Below are 23,979 nucleotides of genomic sequence, written 5' to 3'. Positions count from 1 at the left end.
TTCAGGTATGACCAGGGCAGACCCTCATGTTGGGAAGCACATTGCAGTACAGGATAGCAGATGCCCTCTATGAAGAAGCACTTAAAAGCTATGCCAGGTGTCTCCTCTCTGTCTGTCAGCATCATCTCAACTGAGCAGCAATGCGTTTAAGCCAGTGCTTTGTGTTTCGATTTGAGGAGCCAGGGGATACCTCAGTGTGTACCTGCTAAAAGCAGAGACTCAGGTCTGAGCGTTTGAGTCATCAGACATGAAGTCTCAGATGATTTTACTTAGATACTGGATGGTGATGACAAATTTGGCCGTCGTGGAAATTTCAAAGCAGAGAGCTGGCTGGGGAGGGAGAGCTGATCCCAGGATTTCCTCCAAAAGTAGGGAGTTAAGAGTCCCCTGCAGCCCTGGGAAGGTTCATGCGTTTGTTGAAATCACTTCATGCTGAGCCACAAGAAGGCTGCTGAAACGGCTGGATTTTGAGTGACTGCCACTGGTTGCTACACAGTCTACAACACATTTATTTTAACAGGCTGTGTTTCCCACTTAAAACTGCATGGATTTCCAGGAGAAGTTCAGCTGCTGGCTATCTGGTCCCCAGACAAATGCTTAAAAGGGCTCTTTCTCCTTTTTAACACCTAAAATTTTTCAACATTTGACAAGGCGAGTGTGGGATCCGCTGCTGAGGGCTGTGGGACCTCGCTCCTGCAGACACCTGGGGGTACTTGAAGCGTGGCGAGCTGCTTGCAGCAGGGGGGCTCGAGCCATAGATCATGGAGATGAACTGACCTCCTGAAGGCTCTGTGGGGAGGGCAAGGGACAGGAATAGAAACCCGGGAGCCTGACTTTCCGCCTCTTATTCTTAAGCACAATTAAAGCACGGCCTGTTGACATGGTGCGGTTGGTGACTGCAGATGTGGTGGGAAAGCAGTGGGAGGCAAGCTTTGAGCCGGGGTGGGATCAGGAGGAGTGAGAGACAGGGGGATGGGATGAAATGAAGGCAGATGGCTGTGAGTGTGGAGAGGAGAGAACCTTAATGGCAAAAGCAGAGGTAGAACCCCCACCAAAAGGGTCATTACAGAAAATACTTATTTTGCTCAGTGTGGAGAATCCATAAATTGTTTCAGAGCATGCTCACTCGTCAACCTGCCCAGTGTTTCTAATCTGAAATCCTGTTGTCTAACACACTCTTGGCTGTTAACATTTTCCGATCTATTGTGTAAATAGATTCTATTTTAACATTTTGGCAAACGGCTTCCCGGGAAAAGCCCGATTCCTCCACCGCTCCCCCAGGGTCCCATTGTCCGGGGTCTCATTTTTCCTTCCTGTTTCACATGAACGTGCAGAGCTTTGACAATAGCACTTTGTAGTCTTGAAATGTGAATCCCTTCCAAGGCTGGAAGGAGTCTCTCAGTTTTTGAGACTGACCTTTGATTTCCATTGACAGCCAGGATGGATTTCTGCAATTTTTCATGTTGCCTAGGGCCTGACATTGACTAATAGGACTGGATATTCAGCAGGAATGGCAGGAAGCCCTCGGTGATGAGATTTATTCGTCCTGTCCATGCATAGTTTCAGAACTGTAGGACTCAGTTCCTGTTTGGGGTGACTGGAGCAGTGTTACAACAGGGGTGAACTTAGACCATTGCTCCTGAAGGCACAGAACGGCTCTTTCGTTCAACCTCCCCTCAGATCTGTCCGTGCTGCTTCAAGTACTGCAGCAATAATGACATGCAAAATCATACGGTTTTCTGTTGAAAACCAGCAGTGATCCCATTGCATTTGCCTTTTGTTTATCTTTCTTAAGAAAACAGCAGTTTCCGCCTAGTTTTGCCGGAATAGCCTCTTGCTGGCTGGAAATTACTACCTATTAAAAAAAAATGTAGCAACATGTAGCTGTGTTTGAGAGAGGTTTCTGCAGAGCTTCTGCACTGACTGAACAGAGGACATGTGGAGGAGACAACTCACAGGAACTGGGGGGCATCTGGAGAAGCTGTTTTGCATCCTGGTTATGTTCTTATGGCCTACTGTGGTTGCTACCAGCATCCTTGCAACCCACTCCCTTCTCCCCTGGCTGCCTGGGAAGCCATCAGAGCCCATCACAGCTGTGCTACAGTGACAGCTTCTTCGGGAAACCCAGCGGAGGTTGGCTGTGCCACCAAAAAGGAAGGGTGCCATGCATGGTGGGGGACTCTGCATGGCCTGGCTTCATCTTGGTGCAGCTTCATCTTTCCCAGTGGAGCCGATGGTGGCTGCAGAGCAGAGGAAAGGGAGCTTTTTTGCTTTGCAGTTAGTCAGAGATCTCTGAAGCCATTTGCAATTGTAGATAAATGGAATAAATAGACCCTCGCACAGAGCTTGTATGCAGAGCACTGGTGGTATAGTGGGAGCTGGTTACACTGGGGCTCCTATTTAAAAAGTCTTCATTCAGATCTCTAGCTGTCCATGAGTACAGCTTCACATGATTAAAACAAAACTGATTTTAAGAATTAATTCATTCTTCCTTCTCTTTCATGTCTGGGGCAGGGAGGGTGAACAAAACCTTTTTTTTTTTTCCTGTTTGCTAATTAACCTTGCCATTTAGCCAGCACTGGTTGAAATCAGGGGAGAGTTTGATTTTTATTTTTATGTAAGTGAAGGAGTATATGAAAACAGTCCTTGTTTACCTTAGGTTTTGTAAAAGACTATTTCTGTTTTTTACAAAACACAAGTTTTGGACCAAATTTGATCTGACAATATTGTTTTTGATCCAGGATTGCTTTGAACCAGCCACTCATCCTCCTTTGTCCTCAAGGGTACCTTGGTGGATTTCGCAAAAGTTGAAAATCATGTTTCCATCAGTTTAGATGCTCTCAGCATCCATCAGGGGCCCTAACATGGCTCATCCCTTGCACAGCAGCCAATGGGGTGTGTGGGATACTTGGTTTTTCCTTCTCCCCTCAGTAATCACCTGGCAGGCAGTGGCTGGGCTGTGGATGCTGAGCTAGGAGGGAGGATCTCCTGACTGCCCCTCTGCAGTAAAACCCGCAGGCAGTTGCACATATTTGCAATGCTGCACTATCTTCTTTCTTCACGGGCTCTGGTGCTGGGCATCCTCCTGGGCCAGAGAGCAACTCCACCGTGGGAGGCTCAGCAGTCCCTCCTAGGAAGGTCACTACTAAAGGATCAGCAGGAATTTACTTGGCTTTTTAAGTGCTGCTTTCAGCCCCTTAGATCAGAATTTGACCCCAGTTCAGGCAAAACAAGAAATAAGCAGCCGCTTCTCCAGCATTCAAAGCAACGTGAGAATTTTAAACTGATTGCAAAATAAAGACGTTCTGCTGACAATTCATTTGGGCATAAACATACGCTTACCAAAGAAAGATCCTCAGAGAAATTAATCTGCTGAATCCTTGACCTCCAAAGGACCCCTAAATATAGCATTGTATGCTATGTGCCTCTTTTTGTGGGTGAGATATTAAGAGTTTATTTATTTATTAGAAAGTGGTTTACAATGTAAGTTAGTGAGTTCCAAGGCCCTCTCCCAGCTGCCAAATGTTGGGAGGATGTTTATGGCCACTGTAAATAATTTCATAGCTTAATACAAATACATTTTAGAAATCAAGGGTTGATGGCTGTATGTTTATGGTGCAGTGGAGGATTTATCAATTCCTCCAGAATATGAGAAAGAAAACAAACAGTATTTCAGATACTTTAAAAATTCATAGGAAAGAAAAACCCCAAAGGTGCTTTTTCTTCATTCACAGTGTTGTGGGCTCAAGAATGTGTTGCTTTGGCTGAGCTCTCCCAAGTCTCATCAGGTCGGTGAGATCAGAAAATGCCCAGCATCTTTCAGGACCCAGCCCATGCATTTTGGGGACTGCAAAGTCTGGGGCTTCAATGGTACAGGCAGGTTTCCCCTGCACTGAATATGTATTTGCAGATCGCTTTGCTGCTGCTGAATGACCTCTGCCAAGGTCAGCTTTAAATAACAGAAATCAGATCCTTCACGGTCAGCAGGGCAGTAAGGTGGAGCAGGACAAGTGATTTGCTTTATGCTGTGGCTGAAAGGTAATAAGGACGGAGCAGCACCTGTGGGTACTGGTAGAAGGATGGTTGCAGAGGGAGACCTGCTCCCCAGACAAAAATAGGATGCAGAATGAAAATGGGGCTGGAAGGACTTTCCTTTTCAAGGCATGTGTGAAGCGAGGAATTGGAAATCAGTGAGGTGATGTCAGAGTGTATGTGGGATGCTTGGTATGATTTTTGTGAAAAGTCTTGGTGCCTTGGGGAGGAATGGACAGAAATGGAGTATTACAGATGCTTCAGTTGAGCTTTAGGTCTATTTTCAGCCTTTGTGTGGATGGCAGCAGAGGGCCTACAAATATCAGCAGAAGCTGTGGGATGTTTCTGCCGCGGTGCTCTGTGGTGGCTGCACGTTCCTGTGCTGTGCTCTCCATAGCAACATATTTTCAATGTAAAACCACAGAACCAGCTGAATAGTTATGAGTGTTTACACACCCGTGTGCACGATGGAAAACTGATGATGCTGCTGAGCTGCTGTGAGACAGAAATGATCCTTGCTTTAAACTGCAGCCTAAGCTGAGCTTTCAGTCTGGAGCAGAAAGGCAGCTTGATGATGGGATGTGCTTAGAAGCATACACTTGCAGATGCCTTGTTCTTTTTTGGGGAAAAGTGACCCTTTTTATATTATCCAAGAAGTCCACCAAGAGGCACCTGGTTTTGGGGGCAGGAGACTGCCCTGGGTCTACAGCAAGCCAGAGTTAGATGACTTGGCACAGCAAGGTTTACCCTGATTAATGGTGCTGATGCTAACTACAATTAATTCAGGGCAAAATAACTTTTTTTTTTTGCAGTTTTGAGATAGCAGCAAATCCCAGTGCAACCCTGTCCCGGGTTCCAGCAGGCTGAGATTTGGATACTGTCATTGCAGCAGTGTCATTTTTTGCAGCAAATGTAGTCTGGCACCATCCTGATCCTTTTCATTGATGGCGCTGGATTGCTTGGCCTTGAGTTTAGCTGTGGGGGCTGCAAGCTCCAGTGAAGTGGAGGGGGTGTGCAGCGCAGCCAGGCAGGCAATGTGCAGCTATGGGCACAGCACCGAGATGGCCAGGGCAGTAAAGGGAAGGAGCCTGCAGGGCTCTGTGGCTAATCCTGGCCATGCCTGCTTTGCTTGCGTCTGTCCCTGGAATCATTCCCCTCCTGCCAATTTCTGGGACCAGCAATACGTGTGCTGATGATGGCTTTGAGGTGGCTTGGTGGGTACCACAGCGGCAGAGCACCCTCCGAGTGAGTGCACAGCCACTGCCGAACAAGCCAGCTCCTGCGGCTCTGCCTCTGGCTGCCCACGGCACAGGCGTGCTCGGCAGGATGGCAAGGGCACAGAGACAGTGACAGTGTTTGACATGCCTTTGTGCTGAATGACTGCGAGTGCTGGGGAACAAGGCTGCTGACCTGGAAAACCAGCCCAGATTAAGAAATGTCAAATTTCTGCAGAGAAGAGTGTTTCCTGGAGGGCTGAGAGGTAGAGAAAGTAGAGTCTGGAGGTTACTTGGGATGGCCAATTTCAAATGGACCATGAATCTTCTTGTAGCACTGGTGCCTTGGGAAGAGCCACCCTGAGCTGGGACTCAGCTCCCAAAACCGGGTGCTGGGGCATGGACGGCCATTGGCAGGAGGACATGTGTCTAGAGGTGATTGTGTCCTGCTGGAGTCAGAGCTGGAAGATGATACCTTCTAATCAGCGGCCTTTAGGGAGCTTCTCACAGGCTTAATGAAGCAGGCACACATGAGCCACACTGTCCCTTCTGACTTGCATCCATCAGTGCCGCAGCCGACTGGGCCCCAGGCAAAGCCGCCGTGTAGCAGCGAACGGGCTCCCTCAGCTCTGCTGCAGCTTCACCTACAGATAAAAACCTGCTAACCCCATAGGTATAGTAGATGTAAAAGTGAACTCACAGAGATCCTGTTTGTTTCCTTATTAAATTCTGTTTGCTTTATGTTGCCCATAAATATGAATTTTCAAAGTGCTGCAAACTTAGCCTGGGAAGGAGTTTGCATTGGCTGAGCCTGGGAGGGCATGGGTGACTGCGGTGGCTTTAACAGACCTGGGTGAAATGCTTCTGGCAGGATGAAGCACTGGAATGCATTGAACCAAAGTTGTCGTTTATCACCATTCCTGCAGATTTGTGCCATGGTGGCAATCTCTGTTCATTTCTCTGTAGACAGGGCAGTTTCCCAGCTGCGAGGCAGCCAATGCAGCAGAGCAGGCAGTGCAGGTTGGATGAACCTCACCTCTCCTGGTAGGATGCAGGGGCTCGGGGTGTGCCAGGCTGGCCGGCAACAAGCCAGCAGACATAGACAATTTCTGTTCTCAGTGCTGCCGGTGGTCCCCCTACTAGTAAAGTTTTGTGGTGTGCTGGGTGCAGGGAGAAGGCTGTAGTAATTTGGAGTCTACGCAACTCAGGTTTCTCTTTGCTGTTAAGTCGTGTTGCTCTCAGGACAAGCTCATGCCTACTCCAGCAGTCCTTGTATAAGCCCTGTGATTTTTCATTGCCAATTCAGGGACTAAATGCTGCCTCATTTCCCCCTGGATGCCAGGCCCTGTTGGAAATGGCAGGTCTGCCACGAGAAGCCCGGTGTCTGCACCTGCAGCGTGGCAGTACGGGGGCGGGATGGTGCCTGTGCAGCACTGCGACCCAGGGGAGGCAACGCTGCTTAGCTGGGGGATTTCTTGGGCCTGGCAGTTCCCCAAAAGGGCTGTTCAGCTCCGGTGTTGAGGATTCAGCTTTGCCTGAAGAGGCCATAGAGTCTGTCCCAGCGGAGGCTGTGGCATCACCGTGTGGCTGCAGCATAATGGACCAGCAGGACACTTGCAAAAATGTGCAAGGATGCAGAGCCCTTACAGTGTTTAATAGGAAGAGTAAGAGAGCTGACGGGGCTTATACACAGCATCTCACCATCTCGCTTTGATCCTCTCTTCCCTGTGTTTATCATACCCTCTCGCTATGTTATGTCTGATTTGGTCCATAAGGTTCCCTGGGGTGGGATTTGCCATTTTTAACTGCCAGGGGCAAGGCACACCTAAGCCACCTTATAAATAATATTTCTCTGCAGAGGGAAACTTGACCCTGGGACGTAAAGGGGTGGCTATGGCAACAGCTGCCTGGGTGCTTCGTGTCTCCTACAGACACAGAGCAAAAGGGGCCGGTAACACGGCTTCAGCCCGGGCTGGAGCAGAGCACGTACAGCTCCATGGGTCCCTAGCTGCTTCGCTGGCTTCCTCCCGAGCAGAAATCATCTACGCTCCTCTTTCAGTTTTTTTCTTTTCTTTTCCCCCTTGCTTTGATATGAAAAAGTTACAGAACAGAAATACAGCCAGTAGTAACCCTTCCTTCTCTGTTTTTAGGAATTATGATAATTTCAGCACATCACCTGCTTTTTCATCTCATCTAGCTTTTGGAAATGCATGGTGGTTTAGCTGTGTGCTTTCCTAGTACTGTCCTGTGGCAGGCAAGAATAAATGCTAATGTGAATCATCCAGGCTTTTGCTCTGTTGACTGGACTACATCTGTGCTTGGAAAGAAAGAATATTTTCCTAGTTGTAAATGAAAAAAAAAAAAGTATACATTTTTAACATCAAAGCTGTTGTAGTACCAGGAGCAGTGGGACTGTACTGAGCACTGTGGAGAGATGGACCGTGTTTCTTGATAACCAGGTCACAGGCAGACCCGGGATTGGTCCCAGATTCCTTAGACTGAGCAAGACATCACTGGTGCTGGTGATGATATTTCAGTTGGTTTAAGTCCATCAGTTTTTATTAATATGTAGCAAGGGTTTGATAGTTCCCTAGAACAGGTCAGAAAGATTCATAATAACATTCTCGCCAAATACTGCTTTAAACTTTGATGCTGAAGGAAGCAGAAGCTGAAGAGAGATGAATCTATTAACTGGATGAGAAATCCTTGAGTTTGGAAGAGTCACCTCTATATTGTTTACCATCTTTCTAGCCCATAAAGATCTCAGCAAGGTTCTTGCGTATAATGTTGCTGTATTGGCTCTTTTTGTTGCTCATTATACCCAGTTCACTCTAATCTCCAAAACTAAACTTGTTCATGAAATTCTGAAGCTAAATTTTACGTTTTACAGACCATCAAGGAGTAGAGGTTTGATTAGCTGTTTCCCAAACCAGAGAAGTATAGCATCAAGGGCTCAGGGAAATACAGGGTAAAAATAAAGGCGTGGGAGTTTAACAGATTGAAAGTGGACAAGTGGATAAATGGACACTTGGCACCCATTTGTCGCCAAACTGGTGCAAAACCAAGGCCTAACTAGCAGGTAAGGAAGAAGTTTAGAGCATGTGTCAGTCAGAGACAGTGACCTTTTGCATGGGCTGAAATATTAAATCCTAGTGGAAATGCATTGACAGTACAACAGGGCATCATGTGTCAAAAGAAATCTGCTGAGAAGTGGCAGACATCTGTCAAGGGAGTTTAATGAGAGGTCAAAGAAGAAAGGGAAAATCACCCTGCATACAGTGAAGAGAGCCAAAAAACTCACTGCATTTTTAGGTGCCTGTGTCTTACCCCACTCCTGACCCCTCCTTGAAAGGTCTCAGGGACCATTAATAGCACAAACCAGCTGCAAAGTCAGGGATCTCTCCAGTGCCGTGCTCACAGCTGGCACTTCGCTGGTGCAGTGCTTTTGCTGGGGAACCTGTGAGATGGTCAGTGCCCGACTCCCATCAGACAGTCCAGCTTTGTCCACCACAGGGGCTGTTTCTGGGTTTTAGGATGTGGTTTCCCTGAAAGACCATCCTCCATGTCATCTCCAGGATCCCAGCAGGACCAGACTCGTTTGTGCTTAGAGTGTCAGGTGGGGAAGGGAGAAAGAAGAAAGAAAAGCAGTCCTGTGGGAAGATGGGGTGGGGGGAGAGCAGGAACTTTTGGGAACCACAGCCTTGGATCCCCTTCCTTGCAGGCTGAGGAAGGTTTGGCTGCTGGGGCTGCAGCTGTATTTAGCATCTGGCAGCGGATGTTGAACCTTGTTCTTTGTGTGAATCCTGTGGCTTCAGCAAGGTTACACCGCCTGCTGGCAGCCACGCTGTGGTCTTCCAGCTGATTCTTTTTGCTTCCAACTCGCAGCTTCAGAAAAACCTCCTGTCTTCCTGCCTAAACCTTTTGAGGCCACATCCTATGATATGTGCATTTAAATTAGCTTTGCTGATAGCCAAGGTGTTGAAGCTTTCCCTTGGGGTGAGGGAGGAATTTGTCTTTTTGCTTGTGAAGGAGTTAGCTGAAGCTCTGGTAACAAGATTCAGCTCTTTAGTTCCTTTAGTTCAGTGTATCAAAATAATTGATAAAGAAATCACGAGCCTAATGGGCATTTACTGTGACAGAATATGTGAAGAACTTACTGAAGAGATGAACTCTTCAGTTATGTACCTTAGCAGAAGTGGGCATTGACTGTCTCTTTGATTCCCCCCTAATTTGCCCAGCCGTGACAGCTGGAGCAACTGATTTAGGGTTACTGTTTCAGGAAATTCCCTTTGCTGTTCACTCCACTGGCACATGCAATGGGGCAGCAACGGAAAGTGGAGTTTAGCATAAGAAATTTTTTTAAGTTGAATTCAGTCGTTAAACCTTACTCTATACCCCTGATCTGGGGCTACTGATATGCTTGTGTGTATGTCCTGTTGCCTTCAGTGGGATACAAATACTTGCTTAGATGAAGTGTTTAAAGTGCTGTCGTGAAATCGAACAGACCTAACCATGTGCTGAACTTCTCTGAATTGGTGCAGACTGCAGTAATCATGCTATTTTAAAACAAGCTCATCAAACAGCCTTGATTTACTGTTACTGTGCATAACTGGGAGAGCAGGTGGCAGCAGCTCTGGAATAGGAGTGGGGTGGATGGGGTGTAATGGCTGCACGGTTGTTTTGTACATATGGAAAATAAGTCAGAAATTGTTTGAGAGCTTTTTCGTGCTGGATTTTGGGGTGGAAATTCTCCAAGAAAGAGAAATTAAAAGGAATTTAAACAAATAAATATTCTGGACAAATAGCATTATGTGCATTCTTTCAGAAATTTAGTCATTGGATCTTTAGGTGAAGAACCAGCTTGGAGAAGAGAGATGATCTACAAACTTAATTAGTCATGGCTGAAAATTGAAATACTTTTGGCAAACTCTAGCTGTTTTCTTTCACTATTTTCAAAATGATATATTTCAATTTTGAGTCTTGAAGTAACATTTTAATCTCTAAAATGGCAACAGTGATTTCCAAACAAGCCCCAGAAATCAACTGGAGAAGGTCTCTGTCCAGTGTTCAGTTGCTCTTTTATGAAGTAAGATAAACTGAGTGCTTTGTTTCAGGTTAGCCTGAAATACTGTATCTTTCCAATTTATTTTATTTTTTTTCATTCAGGCAGCTGACTGAAATACTACATAATGTGACTGCCCTGCACAAGTTGCATCTTCACTACAAGATGTGCTCTTAGCTCTGGTTAGTGAGGTAGCTGTGGGGCAGCAAAATCCTTGTGGTGTCCAGGCAATTTATCACTTAGAAGTGCCTTTGGGTAGCTCTGCCAAACCAAACAGGACTGCAGCGAGCCCAGGAAGCTGACTGCCAGCAGCGTTTCGGGGTTTCCTGAGGAAAAGTGGGAAGACCCAATGGCATTAATGCAGCTCAATAAGCAATGGTGCTGGGTAAGGTGTCGGACCTTGAGGAGACCTTGTCAGGGACGAGGTGGTTGTTGGTGGGTTGAATTCTCCCTGAACAGCTGGCTGTAAAACTGTAAGCGATGGCAGGAGCCTTTCACTGGGAAATGTGGGGAGAAGTTGGAGGAGTTGTCGTCTCCATGCCTGTATGAAGACGCAGGGGTAAATGAAAGCAAGTGGAAAGGATAAATGCAGGATGCATAAATACCACAGGAGGGAGTATGATGGTGGGAAGGAGGAAGAAAATACTTGTTTTGAAGAAAATTGCTGTCAGATGATTCAGGGGATGAAGGAATGTGTCTGATGTAGCTTGGGAACTGGCTGTGAGCACTGAGATGCTATGGAAACATTCACACGGTGATGTATGGAGGATTGGAAATAGAGTTGTTGGAGGGCCTGTAGCAATCTGCAACACAGTACATGAAGGTAAAGTTGTGGGGTTAGCACTGCGTGCAGTGGTGAACTACTGTCTTACCTGAATGGGTGAGATAAAAGGGTCAAAATTTCAAGGAGGAAAGGAGACTAAAAGGAATGATAGTGCCAGGAGTAAGTAATGGAGTCACTGGCTATGAGAAGAGGGCTCTATAAAGTTATTAGACAACAAGGAATTGCAATTACTGCCTTAATTTCCTGTGAAGAAGGTGAAAAACAGAACCTTTCTACAGAGAAATTTACATCTTAAAGATCAGGAAGTGTCAGGTGAAGTGACAATTGACAATCTCCGGCAATAATTGGGTCTTGCACAGGTAATTAAAACAAGTAATAAAAGACTCACCAGCTGTAGAATAGGAAATGGGAAAGAAAAGCTGGGGGACACTACAGAGAGAGGCAGGACTAGGACTGAAATAATGTTGGTATGGTCCTAAAAGTGCTGATTGTTTTGCTGTCATTTTCAAGAGGGATAATAATAGCTGATCATGGAGCCTAGGAGGCCTGGGGTGATGGAGGTGGAAATCATTGCATCAGGGTGGGAGTAAAGTTCAGAGACTTCATGTGCATGAGTGGGAGATTAAGGAGTGAATAACAGGGATTAGGTGGTCTCCACAAAACCCAAGGCACGTGATTTCTGCTCAAACCATATTTCTCAGACTGCGGAGAGTTAGAAAACATCGAACGGAAACCCCATGAACGCAGTAAAAGGAATCAGGCAAGGAGGTGCCGACATCCAGAGGCAGCTGTGGCAGTGGTTAAGCATATCTTCAGCCTGCACGACATCTGTCAGTCTTAGGACCGCTGGCTGGGGAGGATGGGTTTACCCCGACAAAAAAGCCTTCCTGAACAAAATCCAGAACATGTTGTTTGTGACACATGTTGCCAGCACCCCGCAGACTCTCTCTGAGCATCAGCTTTTGTGGAAAAGAAAACAAATCCAAAACTGTAACACGCATATGGAAGTGTGTTCTTCATAATCTAGTGTCAGACTCTTTCAGAACATTCATATTTGCTAAGGAAAACAGTAATTTATTGCAGTTTTATGAGGCTAGTTATGTTCTTCGTGCCGTTGCATATGTGCAAATCAATTGGACATGCTTACAGATGTTAGGCAGAATTGTATGAATGTTTGTTATGAACCAGACTGGTTCAGAGCACTTTATTAGACAACACATGTCCCAGAACAACAATTTATCAGTCAGTACTGAATATTTGTTCCTTCAACTATAGTCTCACTCATGTATGACATTGTATGCTTTAATTCCTTAGATTTTACTGAAGAATATGCGGACGATCAATTCAATTACTAACCTGGCCTGTAAACTGCAACGGTTCACTCTGGCTTAAAAACAGATGCAATTTCCTGAAGCTCAGGGGTTTGTATCTTCTCTTTCCAAGTATTTCAACTTGGAGGCTGGCAGTTCACATATAAGCTCACATTCTTTTAGAATTTTTGTTTGTTTGTTTCTGATTTGTCTTCCTGTGGCATTTCATCTGTACTATTGGTACGGCATTGACAATCCATGACAAGAAATCTGTGATAAACCCAATAAGCCAAGGGAGGACATTTATATCCTTAGAGAGGTACCCTGACCAGATCCCAAGGGTTTCCTGAGATTCACCTGGCAGGACACCAGTAGCTCTGTGCCTAATGGTACAAAGGCGCCATTCCCTCAAAGCAGGATTTGGTGCTAAATGGCCACAGGAAGCCACCAGGTTTGCATGATAAATTTATCAAACACCTAGCAGTTGGGAACAATTAAAAGTCTGGGTGTATTCTCTTCCATCCCATTTTTTATCACCTCTCCAAAACTGAATCATGAAAACCGAATAGCTTTAGTCCTCATTCTCTCCCAAAATGCCTGGAAAGGAATGCTGATTTTCATCCACGCAAATGCAAACACAAAGCAAAGGAAAGTCCGGTGTGATGCTCGTTAAGCATTGCTGATTTCCACTCATTTCTGTTGAAGTGGCAGTTGTCTGTAGCCTAACAATTAGTTCCACAGAGTCAATGGTCTGTCTGCTTTTGTAACCCAGCTTTAAAATCTGGTGACGATTTTTGGTGTAAACATGAATGATTTCTCCCATCAGACAAACTCCAGCTTTGGGCTCTTTGTAACCCTTAGCTTGAACTTTGACTTCTGCCCCTTGGTTATAGCAGAAATTCTCTCAAATGCTTTCAGCAATGTTGGAAAAACACCTGGGTACCTTGTCAGAAAGCTGGCTTAGACTGTGGTGGTCACAGACAAACAAATGCGCTCAGTTCACCTAAATATCTGCCATTCCTGCAGTGAAAATAGCTGCTACGAAATGTTAGTTAGCTTGTCTTCCAGACTGCAATGAGCAGACAGCCAAAACTTGCAGGTAGCTATTAATTCCTGCTTCAAACCACGTGAGTGCACACGAAGCGTAAGTTTGCTCTCCACTGACTATGCGGTGATACCAAGCCAGTGTGTTGGTGAAGGAGGAGTTCTTGAACAGTGGTTTCCGTACTGACCATTGGGATCCCATAATGGATGAAGAGTCCCTAGCAAGTTGAGTTTTGAGGTGAGAGGAGCAATCTGCACATGGAAGCAGAGGAGCAGCAGGTAGAGAATAAGGCATTGAATGGAGAGTTAGGAAATGAGAGGGTGTAAAACAGGGCAGTTTTGTTATGCCCGGGGCTAAACCCCAGAGGTTTCACTTCAGAGCTCTGCTGGAGGAGTCAGCTGCCCCCTTGGACAGCTTACTCTGTCCCGTGGTTTCCAGTCTATAAAATAAGAACATTAATTCTTCCTGCTTCTCGCTCACCATTTATATATCCTTTCTGTTCATGTGGTGAGGAGTCTCTTCTGCTGTGGAGCCCAGCAGCTGAGTCCTGATCCCAGATGCTCCACAGACCAGATTTTATAGTGTTTTAAAGAGCAGCCTGGGCATTTTATGTATATAGCTGGTAAAGTGACATTGTCTGTTGGCTGTAGTTGTGCATATATTCCTGCAATCATGTGCAAGAGAGGAGCCAGAGCAGAAATAAGCAGCTTTATTTGAAATGGGATATTTATACTATCAATGCAATAGAGACGTGCACATATGCAGGTATTGTATAAGTAGGTATTTACTTAACTGACGTCCTTGATTTGATGTGGGTGTTTTCAAGAAGGAATGGTTGATCTGGGGCAATAACTCAGGCAGTTTGATTTCTTGGTTGTTCATAAAGGGAAATGTACTTTGTAGAAGTGAATTCCTAAGAATATGGCAAAGGAGGTTTTTAGTCTGAATCATTCCTTTGAGGGATTTTAAACATTTGCCTCCCACATGCTACAGTAATGCTCTGAAAGTGGCTTCATTGTATGATCTGAGAAGCTGCATTCTGGTGCCTGATGGTTTATGAGAAATAAACAGAACAGAGTGGTCTCGGATCATATACATTCAAGATTTAACAGAAATGAGAAGGGAGGGGGAAGGGGAAACCTGTGCACAGCATCAGAGCAGAAGCATCCACCTGGGAGCATGGGTCTCTGCCGTGTTGTGCTGAGTGCAGCAGAGCCCAGCCTCCTCTCCAGACCTCACATGGAGAACACAAGTTTGCAGAAAACCAGATAGTTTTATGAGTGTCTGCTCAGACACATCACCAACAGGCAAGGCCACTTTGAACATGCTCTGTGAGTGGAGCTTGCCTCTTACTGGCTGTGAGCATCGCCTCGGCTTTCTTCACTTCTTAATTTTTCTCCTGTGTTTATTTTAAGTAAGGGTGATTTTCAGTCTCCTGTTTGCTTAGCTCCCTGGTATAGTAAAACAGTTGAGATACATGTGGCAGAGACCGAGAGAGCCTAGAGCAGAGCATCCCACAGTGACGAGGACATCTTTAACACCATGAGTACAGCAGGCTGCACAAAGATCTGCTTCCAGCCTGCCTTTAATGTGGGTGGTTTATGAACTTGGGGCCACAGAGCGGTCCTTCTCTTCCCAGACCCAGTCACAGCTGCTCTTTTTTCCAGTGGAGGTGATGCTGTGGACTAGGTGCCATACACACATTGGGCAAGCTGGTAACCAAAGGGGTTTGGGAACAGGTATTGCTCCTTGTTCCCAGGCACAGTGATCTTCATCCTTATTTTAGGAGGAGTAAATGAGAGTATAAGTCGTTTCTATTTTACCAAATTTTCAGTCCTCAGTCACCTTGAAGTACATAATAAATTTGAGCTATAAACAACATATAGAAATTATTCTGGCTACTTCTGCGCTGAAGTGTGACAGTTCCCCAGCAGCATCAGCTCACTAGGACTGAGTCAGCAAGGGAACAAAGATCGCCACTGCACGACACAGGCAGAGTTTGCAAGGCAGGCAGCTGAGCTGGGATTAATACCTGCACTCCCACAACGGGGAGTACAAGGCTGTGAGTGACAGAAGGTTTCCAGAAGCACAGGTATATTTCTTGTCTTATGACCGGTTGCTTTTCCCACAGCGTGGTATGGTACATCTGCCTCATGTTTCAAACACATCTCCCTGCAATGTCAAAGTCTTGCCAAATGGACCGTTAGCTGCATAAGCCTGCTGTAGACCATGGAGGAGAGAGTGAGTGCAAGATTCAAGGTGTTGGAAGGCCAGCTGTCCTCCCTGCATAACCCCTTGTGACAGGTGGCACTGATGGTGGGAAAAGGAGCCTTCCTCTGCCTTCCTGAGTAGGAATGGAGCCCCTCCAGCATGGTGGGAAAAATATGGCATACGTCCTTTTGCAGTTGTACATTTTATAGGATATTCTTGTAGGGGCCACTGACTTCAGTAGGTCTTTTGGTAGTTTAGCACCTCTGGGGTTCCTTGGTCATGGAAATTATACAGTGAGCATCAGTACTCACTAAAAATACTATTACCCAGTGAAGTGAGGTATTAAGAGAAGAAAAATGCACTTGAGAAGAAGTAAAGCAAAGAACAGAAGGAAGGGAAAACGTGAGGCTTTTCACGGGAAGGGAGGGAGCATGCTAGCAAAGTTCTGACCTTAACGATTTTCTTACTCTTTGCTTAGTAGCCGAGGACAGGAATGTTCTCCAGATGCAAGGAATCACTAGATTGTTCCTTGACTTCTCAGCATTTCTCTCTCCTGGGAGGGAAGATCATTAGAAATGGGATAGGTTCTTAGGTTGTCAGTCTGATTCCCCTAATTTTAAGTTATTTTTTGTAGGAGTAAGTCTCAAGATTGATTTAGACTAGGTGTTCCATAGCTTATTGTGGAGAGTAGTTGCAGCCCTCATACTCTGAAGAAATACAATTCATGTGAGGCCATTGGATTGCACCAGTCTTAGAAGACTCATCAACAGGAGATCTGTATCCCTAGAGCTTGCAGGTAACTACTGAACTCTGCAGGTTTCCAGCGTGTCTGTGCACACGCTGGGTTGCTCTGCTTTCTCAGATCCTTTACAGGTGTGTGAGTACTGGCTGCTTGTGACCTTGGAAAGTCAAGCCTTCAGGGCAGTAACAGACAGTACTGAAAATGAGGAAGGAAATAATGATTTGACAGTCTGACAGCAACAGATACCCTTTGGGTTTATGTAGGGGTGAGATATCTGAGCAGGCTTGTGGTTAGAAACGCGTTGTGTGTTTGGATGCTCATGTAGCTATATTAAATGTGCATGTATGTGAGATCCATAAAAAATATGTATTATACATGTTGAAGGAAATAGATGATTTTAAGAAGACAACATTTAGCAGTGGTTCAAAAAAAAAGGTGGTAGTGAAATACTTCCGTATGCGGTGATTACAGCTGTCTGTGGCTGCTCACCAGCTCCTTGTAAGCGCTGTTGTAAGGCATTCCTGCAGTCACATTGAGCCTGCATGAAAGCAGGAGGCTCTTCCATGCCCTCTGAGCAGGAAAACGGAGAGATTTGAAGCCTCTGGTCTGAGGAAGATACTTCAAGTAAAGAATTAGCTGCTGAGAATCTAAATTTTGTAGATAAACCTCTCTAAAAAGGAGGAGAAAACAGATGACGCCTGAACTGCTCAAGTGCCCTTCATGTCTATTTTGCTAAATTAATTAACTCCTGTTTAATTTTTTCCTTAAACAAAGCCAGGAAAAGATACAAAGCGATTTGTGAAGTTAGGCATCTTTTGCAAAAATTCAGTGTCTCAGATTCTTCAGCTGAGGAGCACAAAATTTGTATTTAGTCGAAAACCTTTCCACTTTGGCTATGTGTGTATTGCTAGCAGAAAATTGAAGTCTCTAAATCCAGCGTTAGCACCATAACTGCACTGATGCAGAGCTCAGGAAAACCTCTCTGGAAGGCTCCCGGGGCAGCCTGCCTGCACGGAGCCGCCGTGGTCACGGCCAGCTTGCTGGTGGGTGGTAGCCCTGCCAGCTGGGTCAGAGCCTGCGTTGGTGACTCACCCAGGGCTGTGGTCCTCACTCGCAAGCCTGTCTAATTCTGACCCAAGGAGGTCTCTCGTCAGTTGACTTTTCCCAAAGAAACACTGCCAACTGCCTTATACAGGAAATTGTATAACCTTGAATATATAATAAGGAGGGATGATTTCTAAATTGCTCAGGCTAAAGCTGGGTGATCTCCTCGGTGATGGGCTGTTGGACCCATTTTGTATTTTACAGTCTCATCACAGAAAGTCATTCTGTCTTTTTGATGTGTGCTGCAGGGGTTTTTTTCTGCAAATGTAAATGTGCCTGAACACTCCTACATGGAGCATCCCTCCATCATAGGCATTAAAGGTCAGCTGTTCTACTGACCTGGAGTAAGGCTCTGTTACAGGCCACTCCAGCATGAGCAGCTTGGTCTGTGTTTAGAAAGTGACAGCTGAAGCTTTAGTGGAAGAAAACAACTAATTCCTGGGCATCTTCTGGTGAAAGAAACTGCTTAAAGTCACCTCACTTGTTTCGTATTTCACCAGAATTGTTCTTTCATAGCCCTTGGCCATTATCAGTTATTCTGGATAAATGGCATTCCGCATCTCTTCCAGCTTACCTACCACCCCAAAAGATGAATCTCATTTTTGTTTTACTTTATGTTCAATGGGATTTTTTTTTTTCTTCTTTGGCTGGGTGTTTTGTGATTTATAAAAACATAGAGTCCTGAAGGAGGCCGGCATCTCTTAGAGACTCGTCTCTGTAAATTTTCGCAAACCCACTTCAGATACTTACAAACTGCAACCTTTTCTTTCGTGGGTATTTGCAAACATTAATATACTAAATCTCAGTCGATCCCATATGCTTGAGACATCTTATCCCTTAAGTGTCTAGGCATCTGAGCTACCGATGGATTTAAGTAAAACAGTTGGATGTGTAACCCTGGTTTGCTGTCGCTGCCATGTGTCTTGTCTGCAGAAGAACTGCATCTCTCTTAATCTCTTTTCAGATGGAAAAAGATATTTTGTCCAGCAGCCAAAGGGAAATGCAAGCATCCTGGTGGAAAACAAGCTGTTTCAAAACCCTGGCTGCAAGCTACCCACACATCACGGTTGTCAGCCAGGCTGCACATGCATAGTTACAGGGAATAAAATAGAGAGGACCTTCTGTTCCTATTCAGAAAGGTCTCTACCCATTCACCTACACCAAAGGATCAGTGTCAGCTGCCAGTATTAATTTGTTCTCCTATGCAGGTTTGCAGCCAAAGGAGGGTAAAGTAAGTCTGGTTCTATCCAGCAGGAGCACTTGCAATGCAAATGCTGGCCCATATATTACAAAGCATTAATGCGACCCACTTCTAGATTACTTGGGGTAATTTCTGATTTTATTTATTCCTCCTTTTCTTTAATTAACTTCTGGGAAGAGAAGCTAAATATCAGTATAGGGAAAATCAAATATGAGAAACAAAGCCCATTTTTATTTTGGGACTGTGCTTCCCTTGTAATAGCAGTTTATTTAAAGAGGAGCCTGGAATAATCCAGTTTAAGCAAAGCGGAGAGCTCTGCTGAAGCCAAGCTGTGTGTGGGTGTGCTCTTGTCAGGGCTCCCAGAAGAGGAGGGCAGGACAGGCTGTTAGTCAGACATCAGATATTGCAGGAGACGTTGGGTGCTCAGTAGCTGGCATTTTGCCTTGACGTACCAGTACAGAGCCACTGCTTTGGTGTACTGGGGGAGGGTGCATCCCATTGGGAAAATCCCCAGATAACCTGAGCTTCTGGTCTTTTGCTGTTGTAAAAGAAAATCCCAAGGATACATGGCTGGAAGAGGTGCCTGCTGCAAGGGTATAGCGGGTGGGTTAGGAAGGACTCTCTGTTCCTCTGCCCCTTCATGTCATTCCCCCTTGTGCTGTGTTTGCGGCAGGCCTGGTTCCAAAGAATGTTTATCAATATGGTGATAGGCGCTTATATATATATAAATAGGCTGAGGTCTGGTGGCATTGCTTTGTGCCACCCGTGGGGGACTGTGTTGTATGGGGTGGTCCCACCTCATACCATTTGGACCTGGGCTTGAAGCTGCAACAGTCTTCAGGCGTAATTCTCGCAGAGGAAATGTTGGGATGGGTCATAGATTATTATGACTTTTTCAGCAAACTACCCACATGCTCAATTTTCTCGCAGTGAATAGTCTCTTGATGCTCTGGGCTTCTCAGAGTTCAGAAACTCAGGTATAAGTACAAATCTTTGCATTATGTCAGCTTACATTTATCATTTGTTTAAATAATGTGGGTTTTTTCTTGGTATATTGCTCTTTAAAATTTCTATGGCAACAGTGTAGCTAAGGATACATTAAATGAAAGTAATTTAGGCATTAAAGGCAGGTGATTATGTTCCTTAGGAAAAGAATCACATAAATTGATAATTGGCTCTTGAAACAGCAGGTGAGACTAACAAAGCGGATAAGGTGCAATTCTGTTTCCATGGGTGGAGTTGAATGTGTGAGCGTCACCTTTCTTTGTTATGCATCCATGGATTTGATTTTTAATTATTTGGCTTGGAAATAATAAATGATGGATGTTATAGAAAACTACATATTCCCAAGCTCTGCATTGTGAAATCCATATCTGTGCTGGTTTGCAGTGAGCACCAGAACGCTGATGATTAATTATATACAGGAATATTAATTAAATTTCATATGATGAAAATAAATTAGAACTGAACATAGTGGGTTTTTTAAAAAAAATAGAAAAATATGTAGTTAGGTATTTATTTCCTAGATCTATGAGAATCATTCTAGACAATAAAGAGAGCATGAAAACTTGGAGCCTGTATAGATATTGATTGGTATGTTCAGGGTATATTTCAGATATTTACCCTCTGCTTCCCCTCTCCAAGGAGAGCCTCCCCTAGTCAATTCTTCCCATCGATTTTGAGTCTGCCTGCTCAGAAGCTGAAAATGTTGATGCTGGTGGGGAGAGCACGAGAACAGCAATCAATCACAAATACATTTTGTGATATGTGGCTTCCATATTTCGAAGGGGAAAATATGGTAGCAGGTCTCCGAGTTTCCCTTTCAGACATACCAATCAAACCGACAGTGGTTTGCAGACTCCTCAATATTTTGATTTTCTCTGGGGTGACTCCTTGTTTGTTTTCTCTCCCCACAGACAGTGAGATCGTTCCCCCAGACTGCCTGCGGCCCCGCTCCTTCACCGCCATCCGCCGGCCCTCGCTGCGGCGGGACACGGAGGACACACGCCTCTCGGTCAGCCTCTGCGACCTCAACCTGCAGGAGGAGACCTTCCACGTGACAGCCACCACATGTCCCATTCCGCAGAACTCCCTCAACTCACAGCACTCCCACCTCCTCCCCTCCCAGCTGGAGAGCGACCTCCGCTTCCACCACCTGCGGGGACCCCACGTCAAAATCCTTGACGACCAAACCGTGGCCCGTCTGGAGCATGCCCGAGAGGAGAGGACTTTGGTTTTCACCAGCAGACCCCTTCGGATCAACGAAACCATTTTTGTCAAAATCAACAAGTCCAACGCTGTGCGCACGGGGACGCTGTCCTACGGGGTGACATCCTGCGACCCCAGCACCCTGCGCCCCAGCGACCTCCCCTATAACCCCGAGTCCTTGGTCGACCGAAAGGAGTTCTGGGCCATCTGCCGAGTCGTGGTGCCCCTCCAGAGTGGAGACATCCTGGGATTTATGGTGAATTCGGATGGTGAGCTGCACTTGAGCCACAACGGTGCTGGCACTGGTATGCAGGTCTGCACGGACTGTTCCCAGCCCCTCTGGATGTTCTTCGTTTTACACGGCGCGGTCATGCAGATCCGATTGTTGGGTATGTTGGCTCCCCTTTTTTCCAGACCTCAGGCACAAGAAAGCAAGGGGAGGGATACATCATGGGGGAAAGGTGGAGGGAATGAATGGCTCCCTTCCTGCTCTAGGATCAGGTACAAATTTTAGGTTCATAAGAGGAAAAAAAAATAATAAATAAATAAATATATACACACAAAGGCACATATGTGGCACATGGATATGATTTACAAGACTTAACCTCTTTGTACTTCTCTAGCATCCTTCACTTGATGGTCTCAAAACTCTTTGCAGTTAACAAATTAAGTGTTAGAGACCTCCATTAAAGTACAGATGGGTCACCGCTGACCTAAGAGAAGCAAGGAATGGGGAGGTGCTTTGGGCTGAGCTTATGCAGGGCATAGGCAGCAGGAAAAATGAGACCTGATGCCCTTTTCTGTATGTTAGCTATGTGGCATGACCGATTCCCAAAAAGATGAGTTCCCTTGCTTTCCCCAGGCTTGCATGAGAGAAGCAGGCTAGCAAGCAGAGGGGGAGCCCTGTGCCTCGTGGTCCCGAGCTCAGCAGCAGAGGGGTTTCCTTGCCCTCCAGCCTAGTTTAAAGCAGTGTAGCTCATACCAGTTGACGGGCCTCTGAAGGGCTTGTCTCCTTCTCTTGAGATTTTTGCTCTGTTTTTAATCTTGGTTAACTGAAGTATTTCATGGAAATGCTAAAAGTCATGTTTTGAAGGTGTGGAGGGAAAGGCCCTGAAATAGCATTTGCTCAGGATCGGATTTACTTTGTGTGTGTGTGTGTGTGTGTTGGACACGAGTGTACGGTGTGTTTGGCCGTAGACTGGGCCTGTATCATGGTTCTGCTGGTGTTAGCGTCAGAAAGTAAAAGATGGATTCTGAGAACGTGATGTAATTCCTGGTACTTCTTTAACTAGGGATGATTTAAAAATGCGCCTTCCTTGTTTATGCTGCTAAATTCATATAATTTTAAATATAGTTATATTCCTTTTTGCGTCAAATCCTCACTATTAAACTGTCCCTCCTTCTTACCCAATCGGGAAAAAAAAACCCAAAAAACCCAAACCCAAAGCCAACCAACACCTCCTTTTTTAGGATTTATAGAAATTCTTTGAAGATAAATTGTGGTGAACACACACATCTCTCTGCAGGGCCCAGTTCACCTTAATCGCAGTATGAAGTGCCCTATATAATTTGCTTAAAGTTGACTGCAGGCCTGTGCTGCGAGTGTTTTGTGGCTGTTAAAGGCTCACAGATGACCAGTGTCATACTGCAATTTATTTCCAGGAGCCTGAGACTCAATCCCTGATAATTCAGCCTGATTACATTTGTTGTGGGTACTGTACATAATCCATGGCTAGCTCTGCTCTCCACCAACATGTCATGGTGATAATGGTAGGTGAAGTCAAACAGATCCCAGTAAAGTAGGAGATTAAATGCTCCTGTATACGTTAGAAGGAAAACATCCTGAGGTCATTGAGCTGCGGGTAAAACTAAGTCATCGACCACTGCTTCCTTTCATATGAGATCACCAATTCTGGCAGCTGTGCACAGAACGAATAGCCTGCTTGCAGTGGGTCCTGAAACAGGGCAGCAAGGATGTGTCTCACCAGAGGGACAGAATCATGTCCTCATGCACAATTCAACAGAGCCTGGGCTTGAACGCAGGCCTCCTGTGTCCTGGGCAGACCTCCTGCTGTCCATACCCTGTGCATGTCTCCCTGCCTGCTCGTTCAGCCCAAGCCAGTACACTCCTGTTTGTGTATGTACACTCATACAGTGCATGTTTTAGAAAAATTGGTGTTTGGATCTATGAAATTAAATCCACTGAGTAAAAAGACTCCTCACTACCTGTTTTGGTGACCACATAACAGGCTTTTCTGGCCTTGGTCATTGGAAGAAAAGCTGAAAATGGGCTATTGGTCTTAAATGAGGTGTAAGTGAAAAGAACTGGATTTTCTGACCTTGCCTTTCACAAGGAAAAGCTAGGACCCCGCTGGGTGTACAGCCTTATCCACGTAGCTTGGTCAGCAAGCTGGTAACTCCCAGTTAAAGGCTATGAAATTGGAGCTTACCTATAGTTTTTAAGAGATACTAAAATGCAAATAGAGCTTTTCAGACCTATGTTTCCAGTTTAACAATGCTAGGAGTAGTACAGTCCCAGTATCAGTACAGTATCAGTACAGTGCAACTGCCCAGAGCAGAGCACTGACGCTGTCCCAGCTCTGCACCTCTCTGCAACCGCAGTAATTATATGGATCAGCAATATCCCCACAGAAGGCAAGGAAAATAATGAACTCCTGTCTCCAGCTTTTGCTTTGTTATTAGGGAGGTGATGTGTACTGTCTGTGCTGCAACGGAACAGATTATAGTGCTTGCTATAATATCTGTCATTATACTATTAGAAAATATAAGAAGAATATAAAGTGTTCATCTTTCTAATGACAAGCTCCATCTTCAGAATGCAAACAAGAATAATTTTGTGTGATCTGTCTTTTGTAGTTTGAGCTTTATATTGGAGGAGAAGACATGTTTATGGTAATCTTTTCCTAGTTTTAATACAAAAAGAAAAGTTCCATACCCTTGAAAGAAATGAGACACAAATACTGCAAGAGGCGTAATTGTACCAAACCTATCTTAAATAGCAGATGTCATTCTGTTTCTAGGGGCATACCATTATTAGATTAATCA

General features: G+C 45.3%; 1 protein-coding gene across 2 annotated transcripts in view; it reads left to right on the top strand.

The window, feature by feature from the left end:
* Nucleotides 1-23,979, top strand: part of NEURL1 (neuralized E3 ubiquitin protein ligase 1) — a 165,698-nt gene that overhangs the window by 124,717 nt on the left and 17,002 nt on the right. For both annotated transcript variants that reach the window (XM_056352714.1, XM_056352715.1), the window contains exon 4: nucleotides 20,622-21,302. In XM_056352714.1, the coding sequence (XP_056208689.1) occupies nucleotides 20,622-21,302 (681 nt within the window). The remainder of the gene's footprint in view (nucleotides 1-20,621; nucleotides 21,303-23,979) is intronic.

Source organism: Falco biarmicus, chromosome 9 (assembly GCF_023638135.1).
Source record: "Falco biarmicus isolate bFalBia1 chromosome 9, bFalBia1.pri, whole genome shotgun sequence".
Classification (NCBI taxonomy): domain Eukaryota; kingdom Metazoa; phylum Chordata; class Aves; order Falconiformes; family Falconidae; genus Falco; species Falco biarmicus.
This window is presented reverse-complemented; position numbering and strand designations above follow the sequence as displayed.